We start from the raw sequence: 22339 nt of genomic DNA on the forward strand, positions 1-22339 counted from the left end.
TGCCAAGTTAGCTTTATTACAGGAATGCAAGGTTGGTTAGACTTCTGAAAATCAAGTAATGTAATATACTACATCAGGAGAATAAAGGACAAAAACCACGTGACCATCTCAATAGATACAGAAAATGCATTTGAAAAATTAAACACTCCTTCATGATAAAATCATACAACAAACTAAGAAAGAAGGGAAGTTCCTCAACTTGATAAAGGACATCTATGAAAAACCCACGGCTAATATTGCACTTAATGGTGAAAGACTGAATGTTATCCACCTAAAATCAGGAACAAGAAAAGGAGGTCTGTTCTCACCTCATCTTTCCAACATTGTACTAGAGGTTCTAGTCAGGGTAAATAGGAAAGAAAAAGAAATAAAAGGCATCCAGATTGGAAAAGAAGAAATAAAACTATATTTTCAGATGACATGATCTTACATATAAAGAATTCCAAGTTTTTTAAAAAACTATTAGGACTAATAAATGAGTTCTGCAATGTTGCAGGATACAAGATCAATATATGAAAATCAGTTATATTTCTATAAAGGAGCAAAAGTAAACAAAATGAAATTAAGAAAAATAATTCAATTTACAATAGCATCAAAAAATACTTAGGAATACTTAAAAGAAATATAAAACTTATACTCTGAACAACAACAGTGTTTATACAAAACACTGTTGAAAAAAATTAAAGAGGACCTAAATAAATGGAACAATATGCCATGTTCATGGACCTAAGACTTAATATTGTTAAATGTTAATACTGTCCAATTGATCTACAGATTCAACAGAATCCCTATCAAAATCCAAGCTGACTTCTTTGCAGAAATTGACAAGTTAACCCTAAAGTTCACATGGAAATTCAAGGAGCCTAGAAGAGCCAAAATAATCTTGGAAAAGAAGAACAAAGTTGGAGGACTCAAAATTCCGAACTTTAAAACTTAATTAAAAAATCTATAGTAATAAAGACAGTGTGGTACTGGCATAAGGATAGATACATAAATCACTGGAATAAGACTAAGAGCTCAGAAATAAACTCTCAAATTTATGGTCAATTGATTTTCATCAAAGGTGCCAAAACAATTCAGTGGAGGAAAGAAGAGTCTTTTCAACAAATGGTGCTGGAACAACTGGATATCCACATGCAGAGAATGAAGTTGGACTCCTACCTCACATCATATGTAAAAATTGACTCAAAATGGATCAAAGACCTAAATGCAAGAGCTAAAACTATAAAACTCTTACAAGGCATAAATCTTTGTGACCTTGGATTAGACAATGGTTTCTGGGATATGACACCTAAAGCACAAGCAACAAAAGAAAAAATAGGTGAATTGGACTTTATCAAAATTAAAAATTTCTGTGCTTCAAAAGACACTATCAAGAAAGTGAAAAGACAACCCATATAATGGGAGTAAATATTTGCAAATCACATAACTGATAAGAGTCTAGTTTCCAGAATATATAAAGAACACATAAAAATCAACCCAATAAAAAGACAAATAACCCAATTAAAAAATGGGCAAAGAATGTGAATAGACATTTCTCCAAAGAAGATATACAAAAGGCCAATAAGTACATGAAAAGATGCTCAACATCATTAGTCATCAGTGAAATGCAAATGAGAATCAGAATGAGAGATCATTTCATACCCACTTAGGATGACTATAATAAAAAAATGGAGAATAACATGTAGTAGTGAGGACATAGAGAAATTAGAGCCCTCATATGTTGCTTTGGGGAATGTAAAATGGTGAAGCCACTTTGAAAAACAGTTTGGCAATTCCTCAAAGCATTATAGAGTTACCAGATGATTCAGCAATTCCACTCCTAGGTATATATCCAAGAAAAATGAAAACATATGTCCACACAAAGACTTGTACAAGAATGTTCATGGCAGCATTATTCATAATAGCCCAAAGTGGAAACAACCCAAATGTCCATCAATTCATGAATGGATAAACAAAATGTAGTATATCCACACAATGGAATAGTATTAAGCTATAAAAAGAAATGAAGTACCTACACATGGATTAATCTTAAAAACATTATGCCCAATGAAAAAAGCCAGGTACAAAAGTCCACATATTGTATGATTCCATTTACATGAAATGTCCAGAATAGGCAAATCTATAGAGACAATAAATAGATTAGTGGTTGCCAGAGGCTGAGGGGAGGAGAGAATCTGGAATGACTCTAAAGGGTATGGGGTTTCTTTTCAGGGGTGATGAAAATGTTCTGGAATTGGTGGTGATGGTATACAACCATGTGAATATACTAAAAACCTCTAAGTTACACAATTTAAAGTGGTGAATTTTATGGTATGTGAATTACATCTCTAGCAAAAACAATTTTTAAAAAAGTATAGGAAAAGATATACCAGGTAAATATTAAGCTGAATAAAGCTAATGTCTGTATATTAATATCAGGAAAAAGAATGATTGCAGGGCAAAATGCCAACGATACTACATTACCAGAAATAATTTCCTTACACATTGATAAAATATTCAATTCACCAGGAAGATATAGCAATTGTAAATTTCTTTGTAACTATTTACAAAGCTTCAAAATTGACGTAGTTATAAGGGGCCATTAACAAATTTTCCATATCAACAAGCAGATAAAACCCCAGAAGAATACAGAGCATTTGAGCCACATTAAAATACAGGACTTAATTGAAGTATATACTACACTGAACTCAACTGTAAAATGTACCTTTTTTCAAGTGCTCATGGAACATTTACCAAAAATGACAATATGTTGGTCCATAAAGCAAATCTCAATAGATTTCAAAGAACTGAAATCATACGAAGCTTGTTCTCTAATGAGAATGGAATCAAACTGGAAATGGCAAGGGCACTGATCTCTCAAATCAGAAACTGGCCCAAGGGCTGGCACCAATTACTGGAGGCCTCCTGCTGTGCCAGGTACTAACCCTTTAGTTGCTTGATGGTAATCAGTAGGTCCTGGGAAAGGTACTGAGGTGGCCAGGGCAACTCGCTAAGTGGTGGAGAAACTAAGAAAGCCTGGAGCAGTGCCTATTTACCAAATGGTCTAGAAATATTTAAAATATTCATATGTCCATACAATTGTGCCTCTATGGAATATCAGCCCTGTTTAGTAGGCCAATTATAACATTGAATGCTTACATTCAAAAAGAAGAAAGTCTGAAAATTAATGAGCTGAACATCCAACTCCAAAAGTTAAAAAAAGAACAACAGAATAAATCCAAACAAGTGAAAGAAATAGAATAATGATAAGAAAACTAGTTAAATAGAGACCAAAGACATAACAGAAAGAATCAAAAAACCAAAAGTTGATTATTTTAAAAAACTTATAAAAGTGACAAACTTCTGGCAAGATTGATCAAGAGAAAAAAAGAGAAGGTACAAATAAACAATGTTAGAACAAAAGAGAGGATATAACTGCAAAGGCAACAGAGACTTAAAAAATCTGATGAGAACTTTATGTAAATAAATTTAACAAGTGATGTGAAAGAGAAAAATTCCTAGGAAATCATAACTTAACAAAACTGACAAGTAGAAATAGCAAACTGGATTACATAACTATTTGAAAGGCTATATCAGTTAAAATTTTTCTTACAAAGAAGACACCAGGCCCAGATGGTTTTACCTGGATGTTGTGCCAAATATTTAAAGAACAGATAGTTCCTCGTACAACTGCTGTCAGAAAATACAATGAAAGGAAATAGTTCCCACTTCATTTTATGACACTAAAATCAAACTGGGAAACATGAGAATGGAAAAATTACAGACCAATATCATTTATGAACAAAATGTCAAACTGTTAAAATATTAATGAACTAAATCCAGCAGTTTTTATTTATCCTAGGACTGCATGATTAGTTCAACACACAAAAAAACTCTAATGTAATTCACATTAACAGACTAAAATAGAAAATCAACATGTTATCTCAGTGGATACAGAAAACACTTTTAATAAAATTCAACATCTAGTCATCTTAAAAAAATTCCTATTGGAAGCTAAGAATAAACTGGAACTTCCTTAACCTGTTAAATGGCATCTACAAAAAACTACAGCAAACTTACTTAATGGTGAAACTTTAAAAGCATTCCTTTTAAAATTAGGATCAACCTAAAAATGTACAATATTAACATTTTTATTCAACATTGTACTGAAAATGGGTGTGTGTGTATTGGAGGTAGGAGGTCCTAGCAGCGCAGTAATATAAGAAAGAGAGATAAAAATTATAAGGATTGGAGGGGAAAAACCAAAACTGTCATTTACATACAAATTATCAAAATTAATAGGAAAGTTTATCAGGTTTGCTAGTTACAGATGCAGTATACAAAAACACACAATTATGTTTGTATACATTAACAATAAACTGCTACCAAATGTAATTTTCTAAAAAGGTATTGTTTACAATAGCAATAAAAATAAGCAAAAAAAATTCTAACAATGATGTGAAAACCGTTTTAAATCATAAAACTGCACTCGAATAATATGAAAAAAGTCTAAATAGATGGAGAGACACACCACATTTACAGACGACTCAACATCACAAAGATGTTAACTCTCCTTAAATTGATCTACAGATTGAATGTAATTCCAACCAAAATCTCAAAAGTTTTGTTTTGTGTGTGTGTGTGTGTGTGTGTGTGTGTAACTTGAAAAGCTGATTCCAAAATTTATGGGGACAAAAATTTTCATTGCAGTATTGTTCATAACCATAAACTAGAAGCTACCTAAATGCTCATCAAGAGTAAAATGGATAAACAAACCGTGGGATATTCACAAAACACAATTTCACACAGCAAGGAGAATAAATAAGCTACAACTGCACGCAACAGTAATATACATGGCGTACAAAGCATAACGTTGAACAAGAAAAACAAGTCACAGATAAATATATACAGCTGTTCAAGCACTTTTCACATGTTAATGCATTTACAATGTCATTAAGTGATCGTGTGCCTCCCCTCCCCCACTGACCCCTTTAGGGGCAGGCAGGTCTAGAGAGGATGCTCCAAGCAAAAGGTAATTCAGATCTTTCTGGGGTAAATAGCCTGGCCTCACCAGCAAGGGAGGTGAAGCAGACATTGTCCAGGGCAGGACTTGGCAACCACTATTTAAGTTTATTACATCTGTGGTCTGACATAATTCAGTTAATCACTAATGAGTGACTGTCTTGTACACACAGAGCCCCATGCTTGGCTATGGTGAGTGGTAGCGTGGAAGTAGCACAGAGTGACCATTTACTGAGTATCTGCTATGTGCCTGGCTCCAGGCTTAATGCTGGGGATATGATGGGCAAAAAGACTACACATCTTTTGTTAAAATAATAATAATAACCAACATTTATTGAGTGCTTACTATGAGCTGGACACTCTTTTAAGCATTTTATATGCTTCAGTTCTCTAATCTTCACAATAATACTCTTATTGACTTCATTTTACACATGAGGAAATGGAAGCACAGAGAGGTTAAGAGACTTGTCCAAGGTCATCACAGCAGGAGGTGGCAGAGCTGGGACTCAAACCTAGGCAGTCTGGATCCAGAACCTCTGAATCACTGAATCACTCTCACAACACAGAGAGGTAGGTATTAATCCTATTTTGCAGCTGAGGAAAGAGAGGCTCAGAACTAAAGTGAGCACAAATTTATCTTGTACTCTCTATGTGACAGAGACTATATTGGGTAATTTATGTATATTATTTCTCCAACCTGAAAGACAGAGTTCCCAGGAATATTAGGGTCCTAACTCTGGAGAACCCAAGTATGCAGAGAGTGGCTTGCTTGCTTGCCAGCCAAACCCAACAGCCCCTTGAAAAGGACCAAGAGTGGCTAGATGGGTGGGGGTGGTGTGTAATTCCCAGTCTCATCCAGATTCCCTAGATCTCCAGATGAGTGCATGAAACTGCTGGTGGAGGGAGGAGGAAGAAGAACAGGAGGCTAGGTTTTTTTCCCCTCTTCCTCTTCTTCCTCCATCCATACCCTACATCCTACATCTTCCTGGCTCCTCTAAGCAACTATCTCTCCCCCCACTAGCCTTGAGCCTGGACCTCCTCTAGCATTAGCATGGTGGAAGCTTGGTCAGTTGGTCCTCTGGGTTCCACAGACCACAGCTGTCTTATCTTTGCCCACCTTATGGCTCCTCAGGCCATAATCCTTGGGGAGGAAGCACCTTGGTCCAAAACCGTCCCCTGTTATCTATGGGAAAAGGTATACTCCAGTTTTTTAAAAAAATATTTACAGGTTTTGTTTGCTTCTCCTCTGCTCCTACTCTTTCTTAAATTTTCAAAGTGAACATTACACCAGCAGGCTGTCCCTGAGAGACTGAGTGTCTTCTCTCTCAAATCCCCAGAGCAGAAATAGTGTCCACGTGTGCCAAGAAGGCAATGCAGGAGACAGGACACCGAGCCTTTCCCAACCCAGTCAAGTATAAACTTATTAGAAGAGGCTTGAGACAGGGGAGGAGCAAAAGTGACCAATGACATGGTACTGTTGTGTACGCAGCACCTGTCCCCTGAGAAACCATGCCAGGAACCATCACCTTATTTCACCCACGCACTATCAGACAGGACCAATTTCCAGAAGCTTCACTAAATGAAACATTCTAGGCTAGCAATGAACAGTTCCAAACTGGAAACAGCAAATTTTAAACAAGATGCATTCCAAATAAGCTCTGGATAAGAAAGAAAAAGTTCCTAGTCAAAAATTCCTCTGATTAAGATGGAGTTTACCTAATCCTCATTTTTTTCTCTGTCTTCATCTCTCTCTCTCTGTCTTTCTCATTCTTTCCCTACCTTTTCTGACATTAGCCTTTTATCCTTCAGCTATTTCATCCAGCTGCTTGTCTAGTCCAACTTTCAGGGTGGAGTGGCAGTGGATAGGGGGCATGTCCTTTGCTCTTCTTCTATACCCACTCTACTGCCACTTTGAAGCCCATGAAAGAAAACCCCACTTACAGCCCCTCCTCCGTTGCAGCCCGCTGCTTCCGCTGCTGTGTGGAATCCAGATCTTCTGCAACCTGGTTTGGGTGAGCTCTCCCATCTCTTGAGACATCTTAGATGTCGCAGCTAATGACACCACTGTCCACAAGGTACCGGGCCTCACTTCCTGTCTTACTAGCTGTCTCTTCTGTTGCTGTGGCCACAGCAGCAGGTGGACAGAGTTGGGACAGGGAGGTGCGCTGGGCTTCTGAGCCCTCTGGCAGCCCGTCTCCAGCCCCCTCTCCTCTTTCCTAGTCTTTGCCTGCCTTGTCTGCCTCTGCTCCTGTGTGTACCAGTGGGGGCATGGGTGCAGAGAGGGAGAGGTTGGGCAGAGGTCAGGAGAGGCCTCTGAACTCCAAGGGCTGTGTACATAGGAGATAAGCTGAAGCCCAGCAAGGAAGGCAGCCAGCAAGACAGCCCAGGTCTGGCCAGTCACTTCCCTCCAATGAAGACAGGACTAGTACGAGTATGCAAATAAAAGACTAAAGATCATGTGCTTACATCCTGTGTGTGTGGGGGAGGCAAACGTGATGGGGGCAGGTCTTAGCAGCTTTTGCTGCTTTGAAATAATAAACGAGCCCAAGTAGAACGTCAAGTTCCAACCCAGAAACAGAGCTACACATCAGAAATGCAAGGTTCCCAAGTACAAACACATAAACACAGAGTCCCTACTGAAAACTGCAATGTTTTGAGCAAGCAATCAAAGGCCCCGACTGGAAGTAGAAGATTCACTGCCTCACTGCCTAACCCTTCCCCACAAGATGGCATTGCAACTCTTGTCTTCCCCTGAATTCTGCTGCCTTTCCTACCGAAAGGCCTCTCCATCCTAAAATGTGCTGCTCGGGCCACTCTTGGAGAGACGGGCACTATCCAATCATCTTTATGATCTCTCTAGCCAAGGCTAAACAAATCAGAGTAAACCTGACACCTCAGGTAAAGGAGTAAATATAGCCATTGCTGGGGGAAGAGACAGTAAGCACTGCCCACATGGCTGCCATCTGTCATCAGGTGCCCTAGAGAGAAAGGCATCGTGATCTGATCCAGAACCAGGCTAAAGTTCCTCATGCCAAGCCATGGGGATCTAGGCTTAGGGTAGAGGCTGCAGCAGGTGGAGTGTGGGGAGAAGGGAGCAATGGCCTCAATGCAGGACAAGTCCATAAGCCAGAGCCATCCCACCTAGATGTCTCTGCTTTACCCTCTCCCCTGCCCTGGTTGTTTTGAGGCTTTTGTTTGTGGAACTCATCTAACGGCACAGCTTACCTGGACGATGTCCAAGTGTGTTCTTATTTCATTCTTTTGCAACCTTCCCACCCCCTGATGAACCTCCAGTCATTGGCTACAAGGAAATTCAACCTTCTGCCACTGAGCTGGGCTACACAGGGGCAATCTCTAGGGGACAGAAATCTCCAATCCCCTCCCTCCAATGCTCTCAGGTCCACTTTGCCTTTTAAGAAGTTCCCTAAAATACATTCTCAGCGTCCTAGTCTACACAAGGGTTAGATTCCCTCCAGCTGTTGTGTATAAATCATACCAAACTTTCAATACATTTCAGAGCCTGCCCATCTAAATGAATCTATTGAGGCAGTGGATCACAGTGGTTAAGAACAATGGGCTCTGGAGCCATACTACCTGAGTGGAATCCCACCTCTGCTCCTTGCTGTGAGACCCTGGAGAGAAGACTTTTCAGTGCCTCAGTTTTTTCATCTGATCAGAGTACCTACCCCCTTAGAGTTGTTGAAGATTCAACGTGTTAATACATGTAAATCAACCTGGGGAAAAGCTCAAAATATATTACCTAACACTGTGATTCCCTTTGTGAAGTAAATGATCAATCACCTCTTTGGCTAATCTGCAACTTCTAATGTAATGCTGAGCATTCAGGAAACACTCAATAAAGGAAATTTACAATACTATGACAAAGAGTTAACCTTTATAATAAATAAAGAGTTCCTGCCAATCAATTAGAAAGATGAATTCACTTTTACTTTTTCGCTTTGGTGATACAGAAATGCCCTAGAAATTGTTTCATCCAACTCTCTCAGCTAAGAAAATGGAGGCCTAGAGAGGGGAAGTATTTTCCTAAGGTCCTGTAGCAAATAAGTCACCAAGTCAGAAGTAGGACACTAGGGACCTGATTTCTCCCAGTCCAGGGCTTTCCTTTGGTTAATTGATCAATTAAGCTTGATTTAAGAATGTGGTCTTCCAGATTAGCTCAGAAATTTTAGAGTCTCGGGACTAGACTTTGGAAGAGATACAACTCTCTTAATCCTAATAAGTCTCCTAAATGGTTTCACTCTGCTAATGCAAATAATCTTAATACTAACACTTTACATGTATGTTTTCCAGGGCCCACAAAGCAACAATATTTTCCTTATCCTAGTTGCTCCTTACAAACATTCTCATTAGCCTCATAGGGAAACTGAGGTCTAGGGAGGGAAAGTGCCTTGTCCAAGGTAATTGAGCCAGTCACATGAAGCTCTCTTCTATGTTTACAATTTTGTCCTCATGACCCTACCAAGAGGCAAAAAGATAATTTTAGCAGCAGGAAATCTGAGATTGGAGGCTAGTGGGCCTTTGGCAAGGTCTGAAAGCGTAAACCTGGGGTCCGGGCTTAAAAACCCAACTTAAAACTGCCTGGAACGAATTTTTGTTTTTTGCTGTTTTTTTTTTTTTTTTTTTAACCACTGTTATCAACTGTGATCCCAGAAACAGGAGAACTAAACAAGGTTTATGGAAAGACCTCAGCCTGGCTCACTGCGCCTCAAAACATGCCATGCACTTTTTTGCCTCTGGCCTTTGCTCAGCCTGGAATGCCTTCTCTTCCCTTCCATTCTCAACGAAATCTGATTCACTCTTCAAGGCCTGGTTCAATGTTCGCCTCCTCTGGGAAGCCTTCCCTGTATCCTCAGGACAGGCTTTGTCTTTGGTTCTCATATTGCCTATATGCTTCCATCTATCTGAGCAAGTATACACCAGTGTTTTACCAGTCCACTTCCCTCCTAGACTGTGAGCTCCTTGAGGATGGGGGCTGGATCTCCCTTATCTGTGATCTATGTTCCCAGTGTCCAGCTCAGGCCCTGACACAGAGGAGACACTTGCTCAATGAGTGTTTGTACAATCTACATCTCTCTGCCCTAGATGATGGACATGTGCACAAATAATCCCCATTCAACAAGGTAAATGTCATAACAGAGAGCTCTGCAGAGAAATGGGTAGGGGAACTAACTTGGTCTGAAGGTAGAATGTGGCATCTAGAAAGTTTCTCAACCTTGAATGGGGCAGAACAGAATAGAAGAAAGAATAAAGTCCCCTCTGAAAATGTCCAATTAACTAGTTGCAGAAAAAGGGTTCACTCAGTATCAGAGACTCATTCAAGGCCAAGAGCTGAGCTGCAAATTCTAAAATGGGGTTAACTTTAGGGAGGAAAAGCATACAGTGTGACTTCCTGAGGCCTACAGATCCTGAGCATCCTCTCAAAGTACAGGGTGTTTGGGAGAATCCCATTAAAAGCAGTATCAAGACAGGACTGATGGGTAACAGAATCACAGATGTGGTCTCCCTATTGGTAATTCTTGGAGTGTGTGGGTGTGAATGCATCTGTGGGGGGTTAGGGTGTGGAGGGGAGACTGGCCACATACTTCCAGGTCAGGTGCCTATATGTGAGTATCAGGCCTTCTGTGGTAGCAGCCTAGGATCTACTTCCTTCTTAGCCACTGCCCTGGCCTACCATTCCCCCACTATTTTCAGCCTCATGCAGGCTCACTGCACCCTGGTCCTAGAAGTGGCTCTCCACAGACCATAGTCACTTAGGGAAAAGAGCAGCTGGAAGGTTGTGAGTGGTATTGCCTATAGAGGCTACAGAAAAAGCAGGATCACTAATCTCAGACAGAGCATAGAAGTCCTGAAATATTTCCAAAGAGCTTTGGTTCCTGTCCTCCCACTCCTCTTCACCTTGAGATAGCCCTCTGAGGGAAGTAGGCTAGGGACTTCAATTTCCATTTTAGTGAGGAGGCTATTGAAGCCCACAGAAGCTAAAAAGTTTGTTCAAAGTGACACAGCAAACCAGCCCAACCTGACTCATCCAGTTCATGCAAAACTGGATAGACCACGTTAGAGAGACTTCTAAAGGTGCTAGGGAGCTGCCCTTTGGGCCAGTGTCCCACAAAGACAGGTCAGAATAGATGATAGATAAATAGATAATTAGATATAGATTTCATCTTTTTCCCAATTCTCCCATACCCTTTAATGCACACTTTAATTGACCACCTATGCAAAGAAAACGTTACAAAGAGCCTGAAGAATGGATTTGGATTTGTGTAACTCCTATCTATTTTTCCTTCTGTCTCACCTACCTGTTCTCCTAGAGGTTTTTTCTTCCATCGCTAATTATCCGACACACAGCTCTCTTGCATTTAGACCCCCAAAGCAGGTCCAGTGGGTGGCGTCAAAGAGGGAGCCTGGAGATTTTCGTTGGTTCCCTGGGAAGGCTTCGGAAGTACCCTTGGTAAGAGGGGTGTGTGTGTGCTCTGTTGAAATATCAGCTGTTGTAGTTGCCAAAGAAGTTCCTGAGCCACCCGGAGCCTTTTCCCTTCAGGCCAACCATGTGTTCACCTTGCCCCAAAGGTCAGAACTAATATTAACAAGCCACTGCAGAATGGGGGAATTAAAACCAGCAATGGAGACAGTCAAGATCTGGATTTCCTTGGGACTGAGTTTCAGATTGGTCTTCAGTGTAAATGGGCACAATCCCTTACTGAAAAGCGATCTGGCAATATGAAGCAAGAGCAATAAAAATGTTCATTTCCTTTGTCCTAGTTATACCACTCTTGGGATTCAATCCTGAGCCAATAACCACCAAAGCATGAAAAAGCTCAAAGCACTAAAATTTTTATTTTAATTGAAGAGCTATTTTATGATGGCAACAACTTGAAGATAACCTTTAAGTCCTCCAGGAGGAAAAGCAGCTCATTGGATCTTTTCTGCAGACACTGAGAATGGCTCTAAGGCTATGGAATTCTGGGGAAAAATAACTATGCTGCAATTGTGGATGAGGAACCTAACGATGCAGAGTTATTCTCTTCCCTGGACATTGGCCCTGTCTATTTTTTCTATTTTTGTGTTCTCAAAAACAAGTCACTAACCTGTTGATGCTACTGCCCTTTGTTCATTCATTCAACAAATACTTATTGACTCTTAATACATGCTGTGCCCTATATTAGGGAATTGGGCTAACAAGATGAATCAGACATGGTCATTGCTCTCAAGTTGCTGGCAGTCTAGTGACAGAAATAGAAATCAATGGTAGGTGTGCATTGTGATAAGTGCTGTCACAGAATGGACCATAGAGTGCTGGGCAGGCCCAGAGGAAAAGATCTAACTGGGGAGGTGCGTGGTTAGGAAAAACTTAGGAAAGAATTCCTTGAGCTGATTAGGATAAGGTTTGAATCCTAGCTCTATCACTTCTATGAGACTGGGGTGAATTCACTCAACTTCTTACTTAGCCTTAATGCCCCTACAGGGTTGTTCTGAGAATGAAATGAGATAATGCATATGGAAGAGCCATGAACTACACTGGGAGACAGCGCTGCTCTGGAGCTTGGGTAGCCCACTTAAATTTTCTGGGCCTCGATTTTACTCATCTGAGAAATGGAGCCAAGAGAAAGCATGTGTCAGGCCAGGTCCTTAAGGATGTCATAAGGCCCAAGACAAACAATGGCTACAGGGCGGGCCTAAGACAGCCTCCTACCCGCCTCTCCCTCTAAAGCCAGAGGCCCTCGCCTAAGTCTTATTCCACTACAGTGGTTCTTACTGCTCCCTTCTCCGCCCGCAAAGTTCCCTTCGGGCGTCACCCCCTCCCGTGCAAGCACAGTTACATCAGCTACTCTCAGGGCGCGGGCGCCACAGCCATCTGCGCACTCGGAGGGCGGTCTGTCGCACTGGGGGCGGGGCTTCGGGCTCGGCGCGGTTCCACTGCTGAAAAAGTGGCGAAATCCCGTTTGTAAATAATCGGAACCACCAAGGTGACTTTTGAGCAGAGCAGAAACGCAGTCAGACTCAGATACTTGGGCCAGTGTGCAGCGGAAGGAGCAGGAGCCCAACCGAAGGCCTGCCTTTCGCCATTCATTCCCCCTAGGCGACCGCGCCACCCCGTTCACCGTCTCCTCTTCCCACCAATGAGAACTGAGGGGCTTGAAGCCCCGCCCCACGTGCGTCCGACCCTTTCGTGGCACGCACGAGAACGCCTGCGCAAATGCGCGCGGAGGGCTGGGCCTGGCCTACTTCGGGACGTCCAGCAGTTCGCTTGCGCCTAGCTTTGGCGCGGGCTGGGAGGCGTTGAGATTCGCTGTCAAGATGTTGCGCGTGGTAAGCTGGAACATCAATGGGATCCGGAGACCCCTGCAAGGGGTATACGAAGAGCCCAGCAACTGTACTGCCATGGCCGTGGGGCGCGTTTTGGACAAGCTGGATGCCGACATTGTCTGTCTCCAGGAGACCAAAGTGACCAGTGAGCGCTCAAGAATCCAGGACCGCCTACTATACTTTCTCTTTTCTGCTAACTTTTTCCCCTTGCCGCATCTCATTTCACTTGCTCATTTCTCTATCTTTAGAGTCCTCCCCTTAGATCCAGTTCAGAATCCTGATCCCCTCCCCCTTAAACCCCTATTTCTCACTGCACCTAGATCTCCTAATTCCCACTTCATCTCCTGTCCTCAGCAGAACCTTAATTCCCTCCCCCTGGCAACCTCTATCCTCGTTCAGAGCCTCTAATTCTCACTTCTGCTGCTGCTGCAGCTCAGTCGCCCTAATTTCCTGTCCCCTCCCCGCATTGCCCATCTCCCACTCCCAAGTCAGGGCCCTTAATTCCCCCTTCCTGCCCCCAGCTCAGATCCTTTAATTGCCACCCATCTTTGCCCCCAGCTCAGACTTCCTAATTTCCTCATTTTACACCTCCATCTCAGATCCCCAGTTTCCCTATCCCTACCCTCATCTCTCCCCCCTAGCTCAGAGCCTCTCATCATTCCTACCTCATGTCCCAGCCCAAGCTTAGACCCACTAATTCCCTCTCCCACCCCCAGCTCAATCCCCTGATTCCTTCCCTCTCCCACCCACTCCCCTCTGAGACTACCTAACTACTTTTCCCTCCATCCCTAGTTCAGATCCTCTAATTCCCTCTCTGTCCTACCTGCTACCCCCAGCTCAGATTCCCAGTTCCCTCTCGTTTCTTCCCATTTTCCACCCTCAGCTCCCTCCAGTCACCTAGTCACCAAGCCTCCTCCCTCCTAATTCTTCACCTCCCATTCCATGGTCTCCCCCCTCCTTCTAATTCTGATATTAATTCTGTCTCTAGTCCCCACCCTTCTAGCTCCCCCTCTAATCATAGATACTTCATTTTCTCTCCCAACTTTGGCTCTGATGTGTGCAAGGAGTTAGCCGATAACTGTAATTCCAGGCCTTTGTGTGTCCTGGGTCTTAGTTTTATCTCTGACATAATCTTACATCTTTTTTCCAGGAGATGTACTGACAGAGCCCCTGGCTATCATTGAGGGCTATAACTCCTATTTCAGCTTCAGCCGGAACCGTAGTGGCTATTCGGGTAAATGGGGCTTTCTGGGGACCTTAAATTAGTGATGGAGGCAGGAGGGGGAAAGGGTTTCCAATATTTGATGAGAAGGTAATAAGAAACTTAGGCTTTTAGTTCATAGAGCTAAAGCCACATAAAACTATGTGAAGGATAGGGGCCAGCCCCGTGGCATAGCGGTTAGGTGTGCGCCTCCACTGCTGGTGGCCCGGATTCGGATCCCGGATGTGCACCGAGGCACCACTTGTCAGGCCATGCTGTGGCGACATCCCATATAAAGTGGGGGAAGATAGGCACAGAGGAGGATTGGCATGGATGTTAGCTCAGGGCTGATCTTCCTCACAAAAAAAAAAACAAAAACAAAACTATGTGAAGGATAGTTTCTGTGTTTAAAATTATCCTATTGGACCTCAGAAGCACAATAGTATGGTGCTTAATTGTGTGAGCTCTGGAGCCAGACTGCCTGGGTTTTAATCCTAGCTTACTTCCTAGCTCTGTACCCTCTGGCAAGTTACTTACCCTTATGCCTCAGGGTCCTCAGCTGGAAAATGGGTATAATATCTACCTCCTAGGGCTATTACAAGGATTAAGTGAATTAGCCCATCTGATAATAATAATAGCTAACACTTTTTGAGCACTTACTGTGTATCCATGTAAAACACTTAGAATATTAGCTGTTATTAGTCTGTGGATTTTTATTTTTATTGTTATTATTATTTTATGTATGTATTTTTTTTTATTGAGGTCACATTGGTTTATAACTTCTGTGGCTTTTTTAGAAGAAGGAACTGAGACTCCAGGGTTTGAGTAGACTTGGCCCAGGCTCTAGGGAGCCATTCATGGCCCTTGAGTTGGGAGAGTCCTCAATAGAGCCACACTTGATGAAAATGACTCAGGTGACCTGTGTGGAGGCAACAGGTTGTGCAACAGGTTATTGGCTGCCAGGCCTACTGAGAATACCCTGTCTGTCTCTAGGTGTAGCCACCTTCTGTAAGGACAACGCTACCCCAGTGGCTGCTGAAGAAGGCCTGAGTGGCCTACTTGCCACTCAGAATGGGGACGTGGGCTGCTATGGAAACATGGATGAGTTTACCCAAGAAGAGCTTCGGACTCTGGATAGTGAGGGCCGGGCCCTCCTCACACAGCACAAGATCCGGTAATAGCCCTCAAACCCCTGTCACTGAGCACTGCTGGTTCTACTCTGTGAATGTGGTGATTCTGAGGCTCACCTTATAAACATGCATTCACCATGGGAAACTTCCCAAACTTGCCTTTCCTGTGCTCTAGTCCTCTCTGGGCTACTTACTGTGTGACCCTGGGCAAATCATGTTCCCTTCTGAGCCTTGAGTTTCCCATCTCTACAGTGGGGGTTGGCTGGGAGGTCCAGCTCTCTTATTACCACAGGTACCTCAAAAGCAACTTAGCCAATGCTGAACTCGTTGCCCCAAGTTGCTCCTTTTCTGGGTGTCCTATCTTTGTGAATGGCAGCACCATCACCTGGTACCTGAGTGTCATTAGATGCCCCTCTTTCTGCCTCATCTGTAGTCAGTCCCCAGGTCCTGTGCATGCCAGCTCATTCATGTCTCTCTATGCACTTCCTTCACGTCCATCCTGCAGACGGTCGTTAAGTGGAGGCCACATGATGTGGGGGGGGGGGAGGATTGAAAATGACCCCCGTTTTTGAGGGAGTTCTCTTCTCCCCAGCACGTGGGAAGGGAAGGAGAAGACCTTGACCCTAATCAACGTGTACTGCCCCCACGCGGACCCTGGGAAGCCTGAGCGGCTGGCCTTTAAGATGCGCTTCTATCGCTTGCTGCAGATCCGAGCAGAAGCCCTCCTGGCAGCTGGCAGGTACTGCAAGCCTGGGCTGCAAGGCTTCCTTGAGTTTGTCCTGGGTGTCCAGCCCTGTGTCAAGCTCCTTTGGAAGGGATATGGGATCTTTGTCTTTTGAGTTCCTTCACAGCCTAGTTGCAGACACCAGTATGCTTATCTGAATAGGCCCTGTTCTCTAAGAGCTGTGAGGACCAGGTAAAGTGACACAAATATGGGTTTTGTACTCAGATACCTCTGAGCATCTATCCTGGTTCCTCCTTTTACTCACTGTGAGCCCCAAGGCTAGCCCTACCTCTGTTTTCTCTTTTGTCAGATGAGTATATGAATCCCTACCTCACAGAATAGTTTTAAGGATGAAATGAGATGAAGAAGGTACAGTGCCTGGGAGCAAATGAAAAAAGTGTTGTCCCAGGGAGGGACAAGAAAGGGTGGGTTAGAGTAATCAAAGGATGCTTCCTAGAGGAAATGGTACCTGAGCTCAACTTTGAAGGACCAGAAAGATGCCATTAAGTAGAGATCAGTGAGATAATCATATCTAACGGAATGATGTCACCTTTGGAGATAGAATTGGATTGGTCAGGCATAAAAGGCAGCAAGGTTATGGTAATATTAGAAAGATAGGCTTCCATGAGTTGCTGTTGGCTCCCATCTTGGCCTCAGTGTAGGAGGTGGCCTATCTGAGCTCTTGGGCCACCAGAAAGTAGATGGGCCAAGACTACTTCTTCCCTTTCTTTAATGTCTAGTTGACAATCCTACATTGTGTTTTTCAGCCATGTGATCATTCTGGGTGACCTGAATACAGCCCACCGCCCCATTGACCACTGGGATGCAGTCAACCTGGTAAGGCTCTCTCTATGTCCCTAGCCTCATGCCTGATTGTAGTTCTAGTCAGCTAGGGAACCCATGCTGTTTTTTGGCCCAGGTGCAGCTTCCTTCATGGAAAAGCAAAGCTTAGTTTGTAATACTATTCTCAAAACACTGAGGATTGTTCATTCATTCAATAGACGTTACTGACCCTGCCCCTGGCCTGGCACTGAGCCATGTGCTAGGGACTCAGTTACTAGTGAGTTCTGGCTCTTGGCCCCTCGGAGCTCTCAGCATGGTGAGGGACTATGGACACATGATCAGCTAATTATAGAATGGTATCTTCAGGGATAAAGCAGAGATGGCAGCCCAGGAGGCTAGGGGAGCCCAGAAATGGGATTCCTGGGCCAGACTGGATATCAGGGGAGGCATCTGAAAATGGCTGAATCTTAAAAGATGAATAGAACAGAGCTTTGGAGTGGGAGGAGCAAAGCATTCTAGCCTGAACAAAGGCTGCAAGGTTAGAATTTGCCTGGTGAGCATGAAGAACTGCAAGTCCCATTCTTGTTAGGAGGGGACATGGGAAGGGAGATGAGTGGCAGGAGATGGGGCCGGAGAGCCCTTTGGGGGCCAGATTTCGAGGGCCTTGAACTCTACATTGCCTTGACCATTTCCCTAATTCACAATTTCCTGCTCATGAACCTTGAATACTTCCCTGTTACCTCTGTGATGCAGAGAAAACATTTAGGCCTGGCATTCAAGGCTTTTTGTGGTCTGTGCCCAGTCTCCATTTCCATCCTCAGTACCCCTACACACTGTGTCCACTCCAGCCAAGTCATCTCCTCTGCCCATTGCAAAAGTTATTCTCATTTTGGCTTTTCTCACTGTATCCTGAATTGGTGGGCATTCCCTCCCTTCTGTCTTTTTTTCTTGTATGAACCTCTCATCTCTGAGTCCCTCTAGGCCAATGGTTCTCAACGCCTGACAGCATATTAGAACAAGGAGCTTTTACAAAAATGTCAATACTTTGGTGCCATCCCAGTCCATTTAAATCAGAATGTATTGGGTGTGGGGCCAGGGTAGCAGTATATTTTAAAAGCTCCCAGGCTGATTTTATTGTACAGTCATGCTTGAGAACCACTGCCCTAGAATCTCCAGGCCAGTTCTCATCTTGGCTTGCTTCATGAAGGGAGAGATCAGTAACTTATGCTGGAACAATCCAACTCAGCACTGGGCTTGACTCAAAGAAGGGGCTGTAGGAAGATTCCTTGATTAGTTTGCAGAAGAGCCACATAGGGCCGGCTCTGTGGCTTAGCGGTTAAGTGCGCGCGCTCTGATGCTGGCGGCCTGGGTTCGGATCCCGGGCGCGCCCCAAGGCACCACTTCTCTGTCCAGCGCGAGGCCGAGTCCCACGTACAGCAACTAGAAGGATGTGAACCTATGACATACAACTATCTGCTGGGGCTTTGGGGGGAAAAAAATGAATAAATAAAATCTTAAAAAAAAAAAAAAAAAAAAGAAGAGCCACATAAACATAGATGTGGCTGCCAGCTAGGAAAATGAGCAGAAGTGAGATAATGAGAGAATGGTGGTGGTAGTGTGGTGGGGAAGGGAGTATACACTACAAAGTCTGAGCCTTCAGTCCCTCCCTACCATATTCCTCATCAGGCATTTGCTCAGTCTCTTCTTTCTGCTTCCTGTGATAGTGTCATATACCTTTATGCCTTCTCTCTTTAGTTCAGAACTATCCTCGATCTCTCAAGTGCACCTCTTACATTCTTCCTTCCAGGAATAGAGAATTAATAGTACCAGGTCACATGACACACACAGTCTTTCCAAAATAGCAGAGTATGTCCACTTCCTAAAAGACCAGCTCATCTAGTCTTCTCATCTCCCTAAATGGCACCATCATCCTCTTGGTTGCTCCAACCAGAAGCCTGGGAATCGTGTTAGTGTTGTCCTTCTTCTCAGTGCCCCCCCTTCCCACATTCAATTAGTCAGTGAGTACTGTTGGTTCTAGCTCCAAGTCATCTCATAATTTCATTTTTGTCTGTCTTCTCTGGCACCACCCTAGTCTAAGTGACCATCATCTCTTGCTTGCATGGACTATGATAGTCATCTCCTGCTGGTATTCTGGCCCCTGGTCTGGTCTCTCCTCAAGTCTTTTGGGTATACTGCCCCTTCCCTCCACAGGTGCTTTACAGAGGCTGTTCTCTCGGTTTGTAACACCCTCTGCTGGGGTTAACTCCTGCTCAGCCTTCACTTCTCAGCTCCAGATCTCTTCCTGATAGGAAGCCTTGTTAGTCTCCAGGATGAGATCAGGTTCCCAGTTTGTCTCTAGCATCATGCCTGGCATATAATCAGTGTTCTTTGAACATGGTTGCATTGAATGAGTGGGTAGGTGGATTGAATGGATGAATGAATTGGGGATCACAGCCAAAGGAAGTATTCAGACATAGATCCCTGGAGCCCCTCAGCTTAGGAGGGAGGGATGGCCAGTGAGGGCTTTGACATACACAAGACAAGCCAAATAGTGCCAGAGGGTTTAAATGAAAAGGCAACAGTCTTCTTAACTCCTAATCCCAGCCCTACTTCCTAGAGATAACCACTTTTAACTTCCTATTTTCCGTTTTTTAGGTGAGCAATTCTGAGAATTGCTTTGATTAAGCAAACAACAAACTTTCAGATTTGGCATTTTTGGACTAGTACAATGCAGATGTAGCTTGATGCAGAGGGAAAAACAAGCATGGGCTTTTAAATCAGTAAGGATGGAAATTGAATCCCAGCTCTGACAGTTCTGGACTGTGTGACCTTGAGCAGTAGTCTTCTTTGGAACAACCACATTTTCTTGTCTGTAAAATGAAGCAATTAGTCTAAGTCCCTTTCAGTTCTAGACATATAGTTCTGCCTCTCTCTTCATCTCCCTTCTCCTTCCCCAGGAATGCTTTGAAGAGGACCCAGGGCGCAAATGGATGGATGGCTTGCTCAGTAACCTGGGGTGCCAGGCTGAGTCCCATGTAGGGCCCTTCATTGATAGCTTTCGGTGCTTCCAGCCAAAGCAGGAGGGTGCCTTCACCTGCTGGTCGGTAGTCACTGGCGCCCGCCATCTGAACTATGGCTCCCGGCTTGACTATGTGCTGGGGGACAGGACCCTGGTCATAGACACCTTCCAGGCCTCCTTCCTGCTACCTGAGGTGATGGGCTCTGACCACTGCCCTGTGGGTGCAGTCTTGAGTGTGTCCTCTGTGCCCGCAAAACAGTGCCCGGCTCTATGCACCCGCTTCCTCCCTGAGTTTGCAGGCACCCAGCTCAAGATTCTTCGCTTCCTAGTTCGTCTCAAACAAGATTCTGTGTTCAGGCAGTCAGCGCTGCAGCTCAGCAATCAAACCCAGGTGCAGATGCGCCAAAACAAAGCCTGTGTGCGCTCAACCAGGCCTCGGCCAAGTCAGGCTGGCTCCAGCAGAGGCCAAAAAAACCTGACAAGCTACTTCCGGCCATCGTCCAGCCATCCCCAAGCTTCTCCCGACTTGGAGCTTCCTAGCCTGGGCACCCTCCTGACCACAAAGACCCAAGAAGGGGAGGTGATGGCCAAAGTGGCGGAGGAGCAGGCCAAGGCTTCAGAGGCCAAGGATGATAAGGAGGTACGGACCTCGTTCTGGAAGTCTGTGCTGGGGGGCCCATTGCCCATGCCCCTCTGCGGGGGCCACAGGGAGCCATGTGTGATGCGAACTGTGAAAAAGCCAGGACCCAATTTGGGCCGCCACTTCTACATGTGTGCCAGGCCCCGTGGTCCTCCCACTGACCCCTCCTCCCGCTGCAACTTCTTCCTCTGGAGCAGGCCCAGCTAAACCAACCCAGGCCTAGGGATGTCTGGCTTGGTCAGCCCTGTACATGATCCAAGGCCAGCTCCCTCCTATGCTGGCTCTTTCTCCTCCAAGGTCTCCTTCCCCTCCTCCTCCTCCACTTCGTCCTCCTCCACCTTCCTCAAGGACCCCTCCCTTTCCTCTTTTTCTTCCTCCTCTAAGGCCTGTCTTCCTCTCTCTTCTTCCTGCCTAGCTCTTCCTCATTGGTGAGCTTCTTGTGCCTTAATGCTGGGACCCAGACCCCCATCCCACTTCCCACATTCCTGTCAGAAGTACACAGGAACCAGTTTCCCCAGGAATTTGTGATTTCAAACCTCTTCCTTCCTTGCTGGGAAATTTATCTGTGCCCAAATAAAGTTTGTGTCTTTGTTTTAGTGTACCATGTCATGTGGACATTTTGAATGTGCTCCACGAAGTTGAGTCAGAAACGTTATCTCAATAACTGGGTTTGCCAGCTGCCTGTAGCCTGATAATATAACTCCCAGGGAGAGGGGAGGAAGGAGGAGTGGTACTCACTGTGAAGATCTCTGATGAGTTGTAGCGGGTCCCTGCATTGCTAAGGTTGGATCAGCAAGGGAGGTGGGTGGGGTGTGGCAGAAAACTCAAGTGGGCTATGTAGACTTAAACCAGTGCTTCCCAACTGGTGTGTCCCACAGCTGCCACAAATGAGTTGCAGAGTGGAAAGAAATGGGTCCCTCAGCCCTAGAGTTGCCAGAGAGGGCCAGGAATTGCACAAGTGTCAGGAAAGATTGCCTCCTAGGCATGTCATATCGTTAGTTCACCCAAGTGTGCCATGCAAATGTTTTTTGTGCACTGTGACCTGGAAAGGTTGGAAGCATTGCCTTGAACAAGTTGCTTGCTATATAGCCAAGCCTCTTTCTCACCTTGGAAAACAGGGCTGGTAAGTCCTGTTCTATAAGGTGCTGTGGGAGGAAAAGAGGATAATGGATTGAGGAGAACATCCATCCATTCTCTCTGCTGGAAAATACCTCTGAAGTTTTGGGGAACCACTTCCCCCCTCGAGGCAGTTTGGTTAGAGCTAACTCTATCTGGCTTCAGGGACTACCTGGGGCCTGGGTTTCTAGGTCTACCGGTAAAGAGTCAATCCCTGGATTTTTGTGGAAACTATTGGGAAAGAGCCATTTCAAATAAACCTGCTAAGTGTCCTAGCTCTTTGTGCAACTCACTGTGTTGCACAAAGTTTTTGGCCATCTCCTTCTTCTTTCTGGATCTCAGTTTCCCTATCAGTAAAATGGGTTGGTCAGACCAACAAGTGATCTGTGATTTCTTC

General features: G+C 44.4%; 2 protein-coding genes across 3 annotated transcripts in view; one reads left to right on the top strand and one right to left on the bottom strand.

The window, feature by feature from the left end:
• The window catches only part of PFKFB1 (6-phosphofructo-2-kinase/fructose-2,6-biphosphatase 1), a 94834-nt gene extending 87792 nt beyond the window's left edge, over nucleotides 1-7042 (bottom strand). For both annotated transcript variants that reach the window (XM_087426932.1, XM_004443224.3), the window contains exon 1: nucleotides 6946-7042. In XM_087426932.1, coding sequence (XP_087283058.1) covers nucleotides 6946-7042 — 97 coding nt within the window. The remainder of the gene's footprint in view (nucleotides 1-6945) is intronic.
• Nucleotides 7043-13218: 6176 nt separating this feature from the next.
• APEX2 (apurinic/apyrimidinic endodeoxyribonuclease 2) lies at nucleotides 13219-21427 on the top strand. The gene is made up of 6 exons (XM_004443226.3): nucleotides 13219-13474; nucleotides 14480-14563; nucleotides 15524-15704; nucleotides 16253-16399; nucleotides 17152-17221; nucleotides 20125-21427. Exons 1-6 carry the CDS (start codon nucleotides 13321-13323, stop codon nucleotides 21031-21033), a joined length of 1545 nt encoding a protein of 514 aa, XP_004443283.1. The 5' UTR covers nucleotides 13219-13320; the 3' UTR covers nucleotides 21034-21427.
• Nucleotides 21428-22339: the final 912 nt, after the last annotated feature.

This window comes from Ceratotherium simum, chromosome X (genome assembly GCF_057802395.1).
Source record: "Ceratotherium simum simum isolate JZ-2026a chromosome X, ASM5780239v1, whole genome shotgun sequence".
NCBI classification, from domain to species: Eukaryota; Metazoa; Chordata; class Mammalia; order Perissodactyla; family Rhinocerotidae; genus Ceratotherium; species Ceratotherium simum.

Coding starts and splice junctions, on each gene's coding strand:
- APEX2 (XM_004443226.3), top strand. CDS start 13,321: ATGTTGCGCGTGGTAAGCTGGAACATCAATGGGATCCGGAGACCCCTG. Junction 13,475..14,479: donor CCAGGAGACCAAAGTGACCA/GTGAGCGCTCAA, acceptor TCTTTTTTCCAG/GAGATGTACTGACAGAGCCC. Junction 17,222..20,124: donor ACTGGGATGCAGTCAACCTG/GTAAGGCTCTCT, acceptor CTCCTTCCCCAG/GAATGCTTTGAAGAGGACCC.